This window comes from Cololabis saira, chromosome 6, assembly GCF_033807715.1.
Source record: "Cololabis saira isolate AMF1-May2022 chromosome 6, fColSai1.1, whole genome shotgun sequence".
Classification (NCBI taxonomy): Eukaryota; Metazoa; Chordata; class Actinopteri; order Beloniformes; family Belonidae; genus Cololabis; species Cololabis saira.
In genome coordinates, this window is record NC_084592.1 from 8,108,896 (window position 1) to 8,125,982 (window position 17,087).

The following is a 17,087-nucleotide window of genomic DNA, read 5'->3' on the forward strand; positions in this document are numbered from 1 at the left end:
TTTCTGCCAATAACTTTTGAATGGTTTGAATGGTCGTGGGTGGTGTCATTTCTGATATGCTAATGGGGGGCGGTGGCCATGAGTGCGAGGGCCCGTTCATCGCTGCTTGCAGCTTTAATTTGCTTTTGAATCTTCCGAAATCCGCTGAGAAAAACACGTCCTAAAAAGCCAAATATGAACCATCATCAACGCGTAAACAGAAGAAGACGAGGTTACAGGCGTTTAAAGGGAAGCAGTGACGTCTTGATGATGATTGGATAAAAGACATCCAGCTCATTCAGATCAAACATGACTCTGCGTTGTACAAAGCAGGTAGACATGAGAGTCTGGAGAAAAAGTGATGCAGCGTTGCAGGTGGAGGACCCTGGGAGACGGTGGCCTACAGCACAAGAGCGGGTCTGATGATTAATGAGGAGAATCTGACATCAAGGAGTGTCAAAGATGACAGTCCAGATCTTCTGCAGAGTTGACCTTGCAACCGTTGAAGTTGGACTCTGATTGATGAAGAAAAAGGTTTTTTATTTTATTTGTGAAAGTCCATTTGTTGGAGAATTAGAGCCAGATGTTTCTTTTAAGCGGCTGTTTATCCAAAGTACAAGTCAAAGTGTACTTTGTCAATTCACTAAGTAACACGCATTTCACAGTAGATTGAAATTGCATGTTACCAGACGCCAAATGTAAAACACACATGCGCGAGAGCACACACCAACCACACTCATCAGCTAAATACAATGAAAATACAGACATAGCTTCTTTTTGGTAGCTGGCGAAGTAGGTGAGGTGAAATACGGTGCAGTAAGGCGGAAGTGCAATATGCACGCATGCTGTGGTAGCGTTTTCCAGATGGTAGGAAGGAGAAGGTGGTGTCCTTGATGCTCTCATGGAACAGTGTGTATAGGTGTACTTTACGGCTGGTTGGGGTGGTCCGATGATCTTTTCTGCAGCCCTCACCAGCGTCTGGGGAGGTCAGCTCTCCTCATCCTGCACAGGAAGTACCTTCTGGCAGATTTTCACCGTAGTTCACAGTAAAGGGATTCATGAAGAATATGACCATTTTTATTAAAAGCAGCCTTTTTAAAATGGAAAGAAAGATTATTATTACAATTGTTTTATTTTTTATGAACTCATGTCACCTCTCATCTTTATTTTATCTGTCAAAGATCCAATTTTACATGCATGCAGGTTTGAAATGTGGTTTTTTCTCACAACTCTGAAAATGATAAAGCTCCTTCTGTCACTCAGGACACGGTGGACGATCCTTCATCCAAAGAGAGAGAGGTCTCCCAGTCCAGGGATGCTGATGCTGCATCTGGATGCACTTAGTACGAGGTTTCATCTTTACACAGCGATGTTTTGTGGCATTTGCTCTGTGTTTTAGAGCTTGCCAATGGTTTCCCACAGTAATCTGTTGCCATGTGATTTTATTACGCTCTGATGAAAGACGGTTACCAGAGATGACAGCTGACCGACTTGTGCTCTCCCCGTTTGTGCATTACTCCCCGTCCTCTCTTTACCGGTGCCACATCACCCCTGTGCCAACTAATTTTGGTCTGAAAGTTAAAAAAAAAAAAGTAACTTTGATTCACACCGTCTGCAAATGCAAGTCAAAAGTAAACGTGATGTTTTAAGAGATATTTTTGAAGAAAAGCCCCGACCTTGTGTTCTGGAGCATATCTGAATCATTTATGACCCAGAGAACAAGACTCCACTGAGCTTACGTGCAGAGTAAAGTCATGAACGTTGTGTTTAAGCTCCATCCTCACCGAACAGGAAGGCCGCTGGTAGACGCTCCAACATTCATGACCTACTCTATGTGCGAGCCTCATTCTGCAGCTCATGACTAATTCATATCAGCTTGAAAACGGAGTCAGAAATGCCTCCATGTGGAAGATTTTGTAGCTTGTTGTTGGTTTTATCGCATTGAAGCAACATGAACCTGAAAGTAATCCGCATCTCATACTATGTTTGTTAGTTTTACTTTATGAAGCCAGTCAAGTTATGATAACGCTCACTTCAGCTGATAGCCCCTCCCTCTTCTTCTCCCAGTAAATTGCCAAACAAAGTTGCTCAACATTTGCCTCAGGTTAAGAGTAATCATTTACCCGAAAGTGTACCAGAAGCAGTCAGGAGAGGCATGTGACTCAGAAATGAGCCGGGGCCCAGCCGCCAGTCAGCTGACTGGCTGCAAGCAGGAGCAGGAGGGTGAGGAGGAGGAGGGGAGAGAACATGATGAAACACAGCAGGACTGCAGGCAGTGAAGCATTCAGGACTGTTTATTGTACCCAGTTCAGGTTATCATAAAATCAGCAGTGTAAGAAACACATTGTGAGGAACTGAAGCCTGTACAAATGCAGACCACGTTAGCGTCCAGGCTGGAGGTCTTCTTCACGCACAGGCACACAAACACACAAACACACACACACACACACACACACACACACACCCTCACACACTCGTACACACACTCCAACCTGGAGCAGACCCTCGGAGAGAGCCGGCCTGCAGTGGTCGCATCACGAGGACATGAGAGCGTTTTCAAAAAAGGAACGTGAACCACACAGCATATACATTAAATTTAAAACAAAACGCAGCCTTATAGCAAAAATATATACTTTTATACGAGTCTGTTTGCCCCCATTCAGAAGTATAATGAACACAGGAGAAAACAAAAAGATGCAGAGAACAACATCTTTGTCCATAAGACAGTAAAGCGATATGTCTGATGATTACAGCATGCAGAGAGGCGGAGGTCTGCGGCCGACGGCTCGTGATTGACGGGTTTCCACGGCGAACCCGCTTCACCTCTTGGCTTGTGTTTGCATGCAGCACATCCCGATGCTCCTGCCATACTGGTGCGTCAGGGACGAGCACACTGTCTAGGACACGTCAAGCACCAAGACCCAATACAAAACTAAACAAAATAAAACAAAAAGTGACCGTTTCTCAAACGCGACGACTCGTCGGGCTTCTGGAGCAGCAGCCGCCGCCGCCGTGTTCGGAGGAGCTGGAGCGCCTCGACGACGCTCGCGGGGAGCGCACAAATCTCTCACTCGGGATTAAAACGACATTCTCACAAGGAAGGAGCCTGAAATACAGCAACGGCCCTCAAACCCGAGGGTTCCAGGAAAAAAAACTAACAAAACAAAAATAAGAAAACCGCTGGCATGTGTAATAAAAAACAAACAAAACATGTCGTCCTATCTACAGAAACGAACTCATCTGTGTGTTGCTAGTAAGTTGCATGTTTTTGTGAATCCGCTTTGATGCAAATTAAAGCCCTTTCACGGATCTTGTGGGTCAGATGTGGCGGCGTGAACATGGGGAGACCCGAGAAGGCAACTCTAGACAGAATAGTGCCGCGTTTCAAATATCTCACTCGACTTTAAAGGTGTTTCTGAACTGATTGTTTCTGAGAAAAAGGAGATTGTCACAAAATCGGACACGTCACAACTCTTGCAGTCTTGTACATTTGAGGGCGGCGGTGGGGGGGGGGGTCTTTCAGTCTGTTTCTGTCGGTCTCCACAGCAGCGGCAGGACCGCCTCCTTGCTTGGGGAACCTCTGGAGATGCAGAGTCCAGCCCATCGTCTCGTGTTCCCCGACCCCGTCCTCGCAGTGCAGCCACCGCCGCCGCGGGTTTCGTCCCTCCTTCGGCGGGTTTTCTGGGGGGATTTCCGGGGAGCGGCAGAGGAAACCGTGAAGGAGCGGAGGTCGGCTCCTCTGCCGGGAAGCCCGGCGATTCCAGCTCTGGACTTTACGAGTGGGCATCGGGAGAGACTTTGGGATTGATTGCATGTTAAGTGTGTGTTGTGCATCCAGGACATTGGCGGCGCGTTTAGTAGCCGTAGCCGTCGGGGAAGGGCAGGCCCGCCGCGCCCTGCTCCACGGCGTCCAGCAGGTAGGGGCCGCCGTCGTCGTAGTGGGTGAGGGGCACCGTGTCGTCGTCCAGGCCGGGCAGGCCGTCCGGGTCGGCCTTCAGGTTGGGCCGCTGGTTGTCGGGGAACGCCATGGAAAACAGGGCTTCGGGGTCGCACACAAACTTGTACACGTACCTCTCACCTGCCACCTGGGAAACGGGGAAGATTGTTTCAGATCAGAGGTTGAATTTAAAGGTCATGCGACTTCTTCAGCCCATCAGTGTAGTTTATGGGGGGGGGGCAGGATATGGCGAAGGTGCCCTTACCTTTTGCATGATGCCCTTCTCGTAGTAGTAGCGCAGCGAGCGGCTCAGCTTGTCGTAGTTCATGGCCGGTCGGTTCTTCTGGATGCCCCAACGACGGGCCACCTGACGACGCACAAGACAAACAAATCTTTAGTCTCAAACGGTCAAACGCCTACTCGGGGATACCAATGGCACTTTTCCACTAGAACCTACTCAGCCCGACTTGGCTCGCTTCCACTCGGTTTGGTTCTTTCCCACTAGGGGTCTAACGTGCCGAGTAGATACTTTTTCTGTATGTATTCTGCCGAGGTTCTAAGCGGTTGAGTCGGGCTGAATCTGACGTCATCATCACACTACAGGCCACCGATTGGTCCGGGGGCTGGACTCAGACGTCTGAGTCAGGATGTGACATCAGAGAAAGAGCGACTCGCAGCTTCTTGTTCATTTTATTCGACAGGCAATGGCAGCACAAAAGTCTGTTTAATGATCCAACTCTGAGGTGCAGATGTTCATAAACCTGGTGGCTGAGGAGAGAATTAAAAAGGAATCTAGACGGGCGATAAAGGACGACCAGATCTACCAGGAGCTCCCAGCTGACTTTTCAGCAGCGCCGAGACGAACTAAGAAAATTAAAAAGCATTGCTGCTTGAAGCTTCTCTCACTGTCATTTTTTATGGAAAAGAAACCAGGCCGAGTGGAGCAGAGATGAGTAGAGCCGAGTAGGTACTAGTGGAAAAATGCCACAAGGTACGACGAGCAAACCGACCTCCTCGGGCTCGATGAGTTTGAACTCCATCCCGCGGCCGGTCCAGGCGATGAAGTGGCCGTTGGCGGGGTCGTCCAGCAGCGTGACCAGGAACTGCCAGAGCTGCAGCGAGCCCCGGCGCTGGTACGGAGGCCCGTCGCGGTACACAGAGGGTTCCTGTTTGATTTTACCTGTGTGGGACAGAGCGACAGCAGCGTGAGGAGACATTCCCGCCAGCGGGGGGGGGGGGAAGAAAAGGACGAGCGCTCGGCCGTTTCAGCTCACCTTCTAATCGTTCAGGAACCACGCAGGTGTCGTCGAAATACAGCTGAGGGTCTCGGTCGAAGGAGAAGCCTGGAGTCAGACAGAAGCAGAGAAATCCAGCATTAACTGGGTCCACGTGGATTCAATTCAGCACGCATGAATCCATCAACACTCAAGATCATAGGGACGATTCAAACTTCTGATGCACAAAAAATAAAACCCAGCACCTCTGAACTTACTTTCATGGTTATTTTGGTAGAAGCTCCCCGCTCTCCCGAACGATGACTGACAGTTAGGCACTTCTGCAACAAAGAAGACGGGTGGATAAAATTAGACCAGAAGCTTTCTCAGTGTCATATCAGATGTGTTATGCACGAAAATCCGCTGCACAGCTGATGGATACGTTTGGAGCGGTGCCACCGCGAGCAAAAATAAACGGCTTTGATACCGGATCTGCGGGTCCCGCGGGCTGCTGAGCAATAAAGCCTCAAACATCACTAATTATCGGGACATTCAAATTAAAAATGCTCAGATAAAGCTCCGACTTGGGTTGAGTTTCTCTCCGACCACCTACAGCTCCAGCAGCTGGCTGGAAAAGGGGGCGGCCCTCGGATCAGAGGACGCAGCACACAACTTCCATCCGATGTCCTCCAAGCCTTTAAATAGGATTAGCGCCCTGGCTGCTGCGTTAAATCTCAATGACAATCAAGAAGCGCCAGTCCTCTCCTCCCCGAGGGGGTCGGTGCCCACTCGACTTCCGTTTGCAGCTTCTCTCTCGCCCCGACAATCTTTCTGCTTCCTGTCCGGACAGAAATCTTAAACCGAGTGTTTCCTGAACGTTCTCCATTGTTTTGTTTGTTTTTTTCCACCTCCTTAAACTTTAAACCAAAACTGTCTGCAGACAGTTGGGAGGAAGCCAGTTTTCCACGAGGGACTCGACGTGCACATCTTTCCCTCAAACCGGAGAGGCGAGGCTGCGGTGACGTGGGTATTTAAAGGCTATAAGAGCCTTAGAGGATTTGTTATTATGTCACTACGCAACCATCCGCTCACATATACGTGCACAAAAACAGTCAGAGTGGGTGTGTTTGTTGTTTCCGTATATTCACACATACACACAAGACTGCGTGCATCCAAAAAAAAAAAAAAAACAAGAGTCAGAATCTGGAGAAAGAGCGATGTTAATGCATCAGAGCCGGGCAACAGCTGGACGCGTGGGCGTCCGGGTCAAACAACGCACCAACAGTCACTCTGGTTTGTTTCATTTATTCTATGCGAACAAACGGCGTCTCTGTTTGTCAAGGCTTTTTTTTTTTTTTTTTTTTTAAAGAAGGAGGAGGACGGCCGCCATTTGGTCCCTCATGTGTTCTGTTAACACGAGTAACGCAAGTGTTTCCACGCTGCAGGTCACCAGCTCCTCTGAGGACGGCGACCCAGATCTATTCCAGGTAGGAGAAGCTTCTGTGCACCTGGCTATCAAGACTCATTTACGTCTTCTTCTTTTTCTTTTTTGTTAACCCCTCCCTCGGAGGTTTACTTTGAGCCAGGGAGCCCTACTTTTAAGAGCATGACTGTGGAGGGATGATGCAGATCGTGTGAAAACAGACATCTGCGTCTCGTGTCAAAACTCACGGGCGTGTGTTAGCGCAGAGAACAAACACGGCCTGCACATTCCTCACCCTGCGCCTGCTCAACCGCTCCCACAAGACCCCGCTGTAAACACTAACGCACTCACCGGAGTCGAAACAGAAGTCGCGAGGCTCCTGCTTGATGGCCAGGGGGTGGAAGGCGGCCTGCCGCGGGGGGCCCGGCGGGGGGCAGAGGGGCCCCATGGCGGGGACGCCCTGCTCGCTGTACCGCGGGTCGATGAGCTCCTGTTTGAAGCCCTGGGGAGGCGCGGCCACCAGCGGCTCCGACATCTGCCTCTGGTACGGGGGCCGGCCATCGCGGGGCAGGCTGCTGGGGGGCTGCGGCAGGAACTGGGGGCGGCCTTGACTCTCAGAGGGGGGGAACGGTAGACACGGCTCCGACATCTGTCTCTGGAACCTAGAAACGGAGGAAGATGTCTAGTTAGGGCTGGGCGATATGGACCAAAAGTCATATCTCGATTTTTTCTAGCTGAATGGCGATACTCGATATATATATCGATATTTTTTCTGTGCCTTAATTGGAGTTTCCCCCAAAGCATTATAGCATAGCATCTCTGTTAGCTTAATTTTTTTCTGAGGCAAACCCTTAAAAAAAAAAAAGTCAGTTTTAATACAAAGCTTCGTGCCAAATGTCACACAGGTTCCTTTATTAACAGAGGTCTGCACAATGTCAAAATGTATAAAACAAATGAAATAAAAATAAACTGCCTGCATATATAGAATAAAAATGCTTCTTGAATAAAATAAAACAAATATCCCTTTCCTACATAACAATTAAATTAAAATACACTGTGCAATTAATACAATGTAGACAGTAACAGGCAGACTTTTCCACTGAGGTTGACAGTTGTGCAAATAACAAAACATTTGTGCAAATCTCAAATAAAACATTCAAGTCAATTGGTCACAAAATAAGCTATATCAAAATCATAATTTTTTTTTCTTTTTAAATCGATATTGTCTCGTACCATATCGCGTTTGAAAATATATCGATATATATTAAAATCTCGATATATCGCCCAGCCCTATGTCTCGTTTACAAGAAGAAAGACAAGGTGAAAGGGGAAGAGGCTCCGCTGCGGTTGCTCACCTGTGCTCAGGTGAGAAGCCGTTCGCATCCTGGCTGAGGGGGGCGCCGGGCACGGCGAAGGGGGGGCTGTGGACCGGGACTCCCCGCTGTTTGGGAGGCTGCTGAACTGAACGTGGGCCTGCGCTGGCTACATGGGGCGGCGGGGGGGACGCCTGCCCGTTGAGCGTGTGCGTTGCTGCTGTGCTGGCGGGGCCGCAGGGGGAGACCGGCGTGGAGGGGGGGGTTAATGGCTTGAACCCGGGGGCGGGCTTCCTGTCACAGGCACTGTGGAGAACAGGAGAGGTCAGTGATGGACAACAATCTAAAGTCATGCTGCTCCAGGCGCGAGCACATACCTGTAGCTGTAAAGGCACTTCTCCCCGTAGGACATGGGACTCCTGTCCTGGCGACAGGGGGACAGCTCTTTGGGGGGGGTCAGCTCTCGTTTGATCTTGGTCGGCGGCGGGCCATGAAACATCACTATACAGGGGAGACAGGATCACAGCGCATCAGTTGAAGTCCAGATATCAGCTAATTGAAGCCATAAACAGAAGCGCAACATTTGGCTCTGATGGATAAATGGATGCATGGACAACGTCAGCACCCCCCCACCCCCTCCTGACTGACAGATCCACTTAGCAGCTATTCATCATCATCATCTGCCTTCACGAGGACCGGCTCTGCTCTGAAAACAACCACGGCTGCTGCGTCTTAGCGCCATGCACTGAACTCACAGAAGCTATCAGACCTCTCATCTGATTCCCATTAGGGGCCGGCCGATCCCAATACCCATGAATCAGTGCGGCTGTAATCTAATGGCAATGAGTGATTTTCTCCTCCTGCGCTGTAACCATTAGACAAGCTCTTGTATCAGCTGCAGCTTCCGGGGCGCCACATAATAGCTGAGTAGAAACTAGATCCCCGAGCCCAATAAATCAGCCGGTGCGCTGATGGAGCCGAGCGAAGCTAACAGCGCGCACGTGAGTGAGTGACGGGGGAGATTAACAACCGCTTCTTCCTCTGGTGGATTAGCAAACTTGGAAATTGGGGCGTACGTAGGCAGTGTGACGCGCGCGCTCCACCACGTGACACCCTGCCGGTCGAGGCTTTTGCCGGAGTGGCGGCGTGTGGCACGAACCCTCGACCCTCTGCAGAAACACGCTGCAGGCTGGAGGTCAGTCTGCAGCGCTTTCAGAGACAGAACCACACCCTGTCTCCATCTCCCACGCATTGGACCAAAACATACACTGTGAAGGATGGGGGGGTGTGGGTTGTTAAAAAAAAAAAAAAAACGGGCACGGTTCAAAAACAAGCAAATGTGAGAGAGCCCCGTCCACTGGAATCTGGCCCACTCCGGCAGCAGCAGCCGGGCCCGAGTGCGGGAAAGTGTGAAATCAGATTAGGAGCTTGGCTCATGTGACGCCCCATGCCAATCGGCTGATTAAACTCAAAATGGAGGAGAGGAGAGAGGAGGAGGAGGAGAGCAGAGTACTCAGGCACCGGGAGTCAAGGAGGAGAAAATAGATAAATAACTTGCTCGCGAGCGTCAGAGACGACAAGAAATCAGGTACTCACAGCTGTCCGACTGGAAATCCGGGACAAACTGCTCGTCATCAGGCACCTGGGCTGTGGAGAGAAGGGGGAAATGTAAACACACCACTTACAGCTCAAACTCTTCTGTGATGGTAAAACAGCACGTAAACACATAAAGGAACATGTTCAGCACTTGGTGAAGTAAAGGACTTTGCTCTCCGTGCTGTCACCACATGCTAAAAAAAACTGCAATATTTCACATTCTCGTCAAGTTAATCTTTAATTTCAAGTTTCAAGAGTTCACAACCCAGTTCAGAAATGGGACCAGGCTTCAGTTCTTCCTTTTTAAAAAGGATTCGTCACATCCATAAAATTCAAAACTCACCTTCTGCGATCCAGATCTCTTGTAGCTGACTGAGGTCTTGGAAGAGTTCTGGAAATAAAAGCAACAAAACAACAGATGTTAGTTGTAAAGCCGCCCAGCTGTGAGCGGTGGATGTGGCTCAGCATCACTGGTGGTACCTTCTGTGTCCTGGGCGAGCTCTGTGTCCACAAACTTCCTCTTCCTATCGCTCAGAGGCCTGCTGTGAGATGGTTCCTCCACGTGCGACTTGTGCTGCTGCGGATGAAAACACGAAGACACGTCAGACCACCAGCGCCGCTGCTCACATGACATATACGGCGAGCACGAGGACGTCCATCCATAACGTGAAGATCTGACGATGTGTCCACTTACGCTGGGTGGGACCATAAATGGGACTTGCTGGTCATAGAATCCATCCATGATATCCGGCTGGTCGTCAGGGGTGGGGGTGCTTTAGTGTTTGGGGTGGGGGGGAAGGGGAGGCGTTCGCTTTAAAGCGACAGCTCGTAGGTCGCTTTCCGGGTCACTAGGGGGACAACAAAAACATGAGGTGTCAGAAAACTGCTCAGATTGGTCACTTCACATCAGAGAGGCTGTAGTGAGATGCTCGTCCCCCCCTGGGTGCGCTCGGCCTTGTTACGCAGGAATGTGTGCATGCCACTGCATCGTGTTCTGATGCTACAACAAGGCCACCAGCCCCTCTCAGCTCCTCATTTAACCAACAAACAAGCGCTTTAAAGCGAGCTGAGTTGACCCGTAAACATGCAGTCATTAAGGAACACATGTAATGCAGTTATATAAGTCACACTCTCTGGCCATCTGGGAGAACTACTTTTCCCCACTATAAGCAGCTTGTGGATCTCGAGTAAAGGGCTTGGAAAGATGCTTCTCACTCGGCAGAATCCGTGGCATGCCCTGCACCGCAAAGCCGTCCAAAAGGGGGCCGGTCAAAGAGCCGATTAGTGTCTCCAAGAGGCTTGAAGCTATTGTTGGGTGACAATGCTGGTGTTACAGTTGGCAGGAGCAGAACTGCTCGCTCCCGCCCCTCCTCTCTAAACCAGTGAGCTCCTTTTAAAACAATGATACGAGGCTCTAACGCTCTCTCCTCTCACAACAGAGTGATATGACTCACTCCTGTATCTGCTCTTAATGGATGATGAATAAAAGGATAGCTGCTGGGCAATAATTACAGGCGCCGAGCACACTTGTAACACCAGAGCTCCCTGTACTTCATACACAACTACAACCTGCACCAGGGTGTGAGTTTAACACTTTTGCCTGATTTTTAACTCACATATACCATGGCAACAAATGTAAAAATGTTGTAAATATGAAGTAAATATTAATGAATTGCACCTTTGCGTTTAATTGTCATTGCTGACTTACTATTTGCTTTCACTTTAGACATAAAAGTTTATTAAAGAAAACAAAAAAGAAAGAATCGTAATTAAAAAGGCACAGGTTAGGGAAAAACAAATACTTGGCGCAGAGCCCAAACGCACCAAACACATTAAACCGAAGCTCTGAGACCTTCACGGTCGACATAAAACTCATAAGAGTGTTGTGAACATCAAGTATCTCCAGTTAAAGTTGCTGGTTGGGGCTGGGGGGTGAAGTTCACCCGACACCCTCCTCTGGCTGCCCTTCCCCCCACCGCTGCTGCCCTCCCTTGTTTTTCTCAATGAAGTGAAACTCGATCCGTGTGGAAACACGGAGAGAAGAAAAAAAAATGGTCCCGGCCATTCATAAAAAAAGAAAAAAAAAATCACAAACAGTCGTTTGATAAAGCAAAGCCAACATCAAGGCAGATAAAGAAGGAGCCAAAAATAACACACGCAGGAGTAAAGATACCTCCTAATTCATGCACGTACAAGTTTATATAAAATGGCTTTCAAAGTAATTATCTTTAATTAAGATGGCGTTGTCTAAAAAAAAAAGGAAGAAAAAAACAAAACAAACAAACACGTAACCACATAAAAGGACTTCATAAAGCAGATAAACGCCAAAATAAACACTGTATCTTACCTTGTTCGTATCCTCCGTGTCGGAAGAATGTGGTAGAAATGTCCAGATTTAAAAAAAGAAGAAATATTACAGCGTGTCGAGAGCCGCTCGTGGTAAACAGAAGCGTCTCCTTCGACTTCCAAAAGTTGACTGAGCTGTTCGTTAATGGCCCGTCGCTTTTCCCCTGGGCGCCAGCGCTGGCGGAGCCGCGCTCCCATTGGCTGATCCAGCCTGTCCGTCAAGTAAGCAGCCAATAGCGGCTCCGGGGCTCATGTCATATGCATGAGGTGAGAACGGGCCAATCACGGCGCAGCAGCAGGCTTTATTTTTATGAATGGCTGGATTTCATTCACATTTTTTTAGGACGTGTTTGTTAAAGGGCCAGCAGCAGTGGAAATGAGGATCAAGCTCGACGTCAGTGTTATTCTGCGCTATGATGATAGGTCATTAAACTGTCAGAAAATTATGGATATTCACTTGAACTCGTTGACATCCTGCATTTTATTGAGCATTCAAAGCTAAATGTAACAACAAAGTAGATTTGTTTTTCAAGTGAATGACGCAAATGACTGAGGATTAATTTGGATAATATATATGAAAATGTATTGAGGGAAAGTCTGTTGCCATGTGTTTCTTCTAAATATATATTGTACAAGTGGTGTTCTTTAATTTCAATACAAAATACTTTCTGCATGTAATTAATAAAACACAATCTAACTGATTTAATCAAATAACTCCTCTGCAGTGCAACTCATTGCTGCTCCAATAGCATAAACATGGTGGCCCAGAAGGTAGTAATTAACTTTGTTTACTGGTGCACCTTTTATATACTGGTGTACTATCCCCTATTCATTGTAAAAGCACTTGTGTAACTTGTAATTTTATTTAATTGGGGTTTGATGATTTTCTGTGGCAACCCCTAAAAAGCTGAAGAAAACAAGCTTGTCTTTTTTTTTATATATATAATTCGTGAAACTTGGTGTTAATATTAACTTTTCCAAAACAATGGCCATAACCACACCCCTTGTTCCACCACCATCAAAATTATTTATTTTGCAATGCTCAAGCATACCAAATACATTTTTTTTTTCATGTTGGCTGGATATTTCCCCTTCGAAAAACATTCACCATTTCTGTTTAAGGCACTCTGGAGCCGGCACAGGCCAACATTCATGTCGCACCAAGGAAAAAAGCTTTTTAACTTAAAAAAAGAAGCTTTATAGATAAAAAAAAATATGACCTCAGACTATGATGAAACCCAAGGGGCAACAATATGTTTACAGAGCATTGCAAAGGGAAGAAAAACTGCAGTTCATTGAATGACCACTAAGGACTTCAAATCCATGTTTAAATGCAGTCACAGCAGAAATTAGCCTATTTCAAGCCTGGTACAAATAAAGGCTTTAGTTTAGATTTAACATCCACCTAATGACGGCGTTCATGGGTAACATTCATCGCTTTAGCTTCTTAACGTTCACTGTGTGTTCTGAGACTTTGACATTTGAGCTCTGAATTAAAAGCCAAGAGACCACGATCACTCTTATTTTAAAGATATAGCTTCTTGTGGTATTCATTGGCCTTCAAATAATTGGCTGTTGACCAGCCTTTGCCTTTGGATGGCTAACCACTGTTGGCAAGGACTAACAGAAGAACATTCAGTGTCTTGGCTCCTGCAGCACCTGGACCAGCAAACCCCCCAGACCATTCCTGGACCGTTCCAGGTTGACTAAAGTGGGCACACTTAGACCTGTCCCAGATGTGACAAGAGGGCTTGTCTGGCCTATAGGTAGCTGATCGCCCTCCTCTGCTGCGCCAGTCCTCGCCTCAGCTCAGGCAGCACTCATTTTGGATGTCTTTTGGTCAGGAAACCTAAAATAAGGTGTTGTTCTTTCCCCTTTTCTAATCTCTGCATTTGGGTGGAATCCCAAAAAAGGATTTCCAACTGCAGTGAAATCCTACTGATGACGTCACAGTGGGTTTGCTCGTCCATCTCAGTCAGTCTACGGTGCATCCTGGACCAGGTTAAACCCTCTTCTTCAGCCACCCTTAGTCTTTAGGGCAAATATATGTCCATGAAACCTTTCCAAGTTTCCAGTATCGATGTGATATTTTTAGGTTTGCTTGTAAAGGAGTGGCTGCTGAACCCAAGGGGTCGTGAAAATATAACCTTTGTCACTATCACTTCCGTCACTAAATTAGAATCCCTGTGTATTAACTCTGGCTGCCGACGTCATCCCGTGTTGTATGTGAACTCCAGCAGCTGGTATGAAATCTTTAATCCCTGACAAATCCCTGCAGCCACGATGCAGAGATTACGAGGCTGCTGCACAGGCAATAATAGCGAGAGGAGACCAATGCACATGTGGTCGTCATGTAGACCTTCCACGATCGCCGCAAACGTGCGGGGTAAAGGGGCAAACGGGTTGTCTTTCCTGGCGAGCTGAGAATATCCCCCTCGCAAACTCAATTATGTGTGTGAGGAGCGTTAAATAGCAGCGGGGCCATCTCAGTGAGACTATTTGAAGAGCAACAGCCTGCAGGTCCAGCATTTGCTTCTGCGGATGTGGTGGGTGGTCACTTGGAGGCGTTTGGAGCGCGAGCACATTGAGTTACTGTTCTTACTCCTTCCTGAAATAAATGCACATATGCAAAGGGTGGCACAGTGCCCGTGTGCATGCATCTTTCTCTCTGGGCGACACTGATAGTAGGTGTTGTGAAGACGGGGGAAGAGTTAAGGCCCTGACTTACTGTTCCCTCCAGGAGCTCCACTGTGGGTCAGTGTGACAGTGACATAACGGCCCCCGTCAGCAGCCTTGGAGCCATGTGGGTTAATCCTGATCTTTCATGAGAAAGGTGGTGACACCACAGACCTGCCAGGCTTTGACCCTTTGAGCTAAATGGCCGCTTGGACAATCAGCAGCAGTTTTTGAAATTCACAGCTAACATTTGACCAGTGGAGGAAGCAGCAGCCATGTGGAGCTTTGGATCATAACACAGAATGAGCTGGCACAGCTGGGTCTGAATTGTACAGTAAATGTCCTGTTTAGTATTTCTGGAGCGCAGCAGCGGAGTCTCAGTGTTTAATAGAGAGGGGAAACGTTCACTCTCGGGACTCGTGGTTGCCAAGGGGAAGCTTGTGGAGCTCTACCCCGAACAAACCGCTACGATGAAGTCCATAAAAGCCTTGAAGCGTTCAACGCAGTGACCCTCTTGTCTGCCCAGCATAGGACCACAGATTTCCGGTTTATCACTTGAAAACACGTTTTATGTGTTTTCTTCTATAATTCCATTCATCCATCCATCAACGCCTGCCTAGTTTGAGTAATGCGCCCAGCAGCTCGCCTCTTCCCTGCCGCCTCCTTCAACTCTGCCTAGAGGCTTCATTCCTCCAGCGCTGATGGGTCTGCCTCGGGCCTGGTCCTGGTCGACACGCCCAACCCCCCAGAGAGAGAGGAATGAGGAAGCACCTCAGCCACCTGTCCATGTGGAAGGGCAGCCACTCGTCTCCAGGTTCTTCTTAGGGCGAGTGCAGCCAACCCTACGGAGGAAGGTCATTTCATCCCTTTCTCATCGGCAGTCCTGATCTTGTGGTCACTCCATAATTCCAGAGGTGTCAAAAGTATTCACATTCATTACTCAGGTAGAAGTACAGATACTAGAGTTTAAAAATACTCCTGTAGAAGTTGAAGTATCAACTCAAGTTTTTTACTCAAGTAAAAGTATAAAAGTACTGGTTTCAAAACTACTTAAAGTATAAAAGTAAAAGTAATGTAAGGGGGAAAAAAGCCATTAAGGACAAAAGCCATTGAAAATGAATGCATCTTAGTATAATGCAAATATATTAAAGAACCATATATGTGTACTATTGAGCATTAACATGTGTTTCAGAGAGCAGCAGATATGATGACTAGTTGCCTATAAGTATTGTAATGGTGCAAAAAGTCAAACTTCAGAGGCATGTTATCATTTATCCTAACCTTTATTGGAATGTACATCCAAGTTTAGTTGCAGGAATCTGAGGGAACGGATGTAAGAACAAAACTGGACAAGAACATCTGAAACAACCACAACCAAATTCACTCTATCCAGATGGAGCAATTTAACTGGATAGTTTTTTTTAAAGGCCGAAATGAAATAGAGTAACGAGGCTGTTTTTAAAATGTAAGGAGTAAAAAGTACAGATAATTGCGTGAAAATGTAAGGAGTAAAAGTAAAAAGTCGTCTGAAAAATAATTACTCCAGTGAAGTATAGATAACCAAAATTTCTACTTAAGTAAGGTCACAAAGTATTTGTACTTCGTTACTTGAGACCTCTGCATAATTCATGCCCAAATGTGAGAGCAGGAACAAAGATCTGATCGTCATCTCCTCTCCTACAAACTTCCCCAGAGAGGAAGGTGAACAGGACCACGAGACACAAGCCTGACACTATTATTATTGTTATTTGACAATCTCTCTCACATACGTATTTATTTTTTAATATAAACTTTACTGTTAACGTGGTCAAATAACTGAATAAAGTATTTCAGATCGTATTTTTCTAACTTCCTTTAACTGCTGTCTCCCCTAAAATCCCAACAAAGGTTAACAATACCCGAGGGAAAATCTGGTAGGGAAAATTATGGAGATAACGTTTGATGTGGTTTTTCATGTTTTCAAGTGACGTGGGTAGAAACAAGGCACAAGACCTATATACGTATGTTGAATATGCAGTTCTTGAATATGAACAAGTCTCTTTCCAGGCTGAGGTGCAAAAACAACCATCCAAGTTGCGTTTTCTACGTCTGAAAAAAGAGAAAAAGAGATCTCCTCGCCACTGACGTGAAGATAGCCACAAAATCTTTCCTCTCTTTATTCCCACCTGGCACGTTGCTTGAAGCGGTTCATCGGTTTTTCCATTTTCCACACTGCGAGACTTCACAGCAACTGTAAGCAAACTTCTAAGCACAGATTCAGCGGAGTTTCCCTTTAAACGACGAGGCTGAACCGCCATTGATGTGACTGGAAGCTCCAGAAGAACAAGAGAGTCGGCCGACTGGAGGAGATTATCTACTTAAGTGTCTTTTTATGAGGTCAGAGGGGGAAAAAAAAGAAAAATCATGACATCTGGACAAAAATTGCTTTTACGATGCAAACGTTATCCACAGAAGTCAGGCAGCTACACATATCTGGTCTTCCTTTGAACCTGCTCTTTTATCATCATTACAGCCTTAATGATGAAGCACAAGTGGATAAAAGTACGATAAGAGGCGGTCCTGGAAATCTGTCCCAGCCTGCAAATGTCTGTCAGAATGCACAT

The 17,087-nt window shown here is 47.1% G+C and overlaps 1 protein-coding gene across 1 annotated transcript; it reads right to left on the minus strand.

The window, feature by feature from the left end:
• Positions 1 to 2,255: 2,255 nt before the first annotated feature.
• LOC133445750 (ETS translocation variant 5-like) lies at positions 2,256 to 11,944 on the minus strand. Its single transcript, XM_061723162.1, has 13 exons — positions 11,810 to 11,944; positions 10,157 to 10,310; positions 9,943 to 10,039; positions 9,806 to 9,853; positions 9,463 to 9,513; positions 8,244 to 8,367; positions 7,909 to 8,172; positions 6,905 to 7,215; positions 5,409 to 5,471; positions 5,191 to 5,259; positions 4,927 to 5,096; positions 4,182 to 4,283; positions 2,256 to 4,064 (listed from the first exon to the last, which is right to left on the minus strand). Exons 2-13 carry the CDS (start codon positions 10,202 to 10,204, stop codon positions 3,834 to 3,836), a joined length of 1,578 nt encoding a protein of 525 aa, XP_061579146.1. The 5' UTR covers positions 10,205 to 10,310; positions 11,810 to 11,944; the 3' UTR covers positions 2,256 to 3,833.
• Between the last annotated feature and the right edge of the window lie 5,143 nt (positions 11,945 to 17,087).

Excerpts from the sequence above, each read along its gene's own strand:
- LOC133445750 (XM_061723162.1), bottom strand. The coding sequence starts at position 10,204 with ATGGATGGATTCTATGACCAGCAAGTCCCATTTATGGTCCCACCCAGC. Across the intron at positions 9,514-9,805 it reads AGAGATCTGGATCGCAGAAG|CCCAGGTGCCTGATGACGAG; the intron begins GTGAGTTTTGAA and ends TTCTCTCCACAG. Across the intron at positions 7,216-7,908 it reads GGCTTCTCACCTGAGCACAG|GTTCCAGAGACAGATGTCGG; the intron begins GTGAGCAACCGC and ends CTCCGTTTCTAG.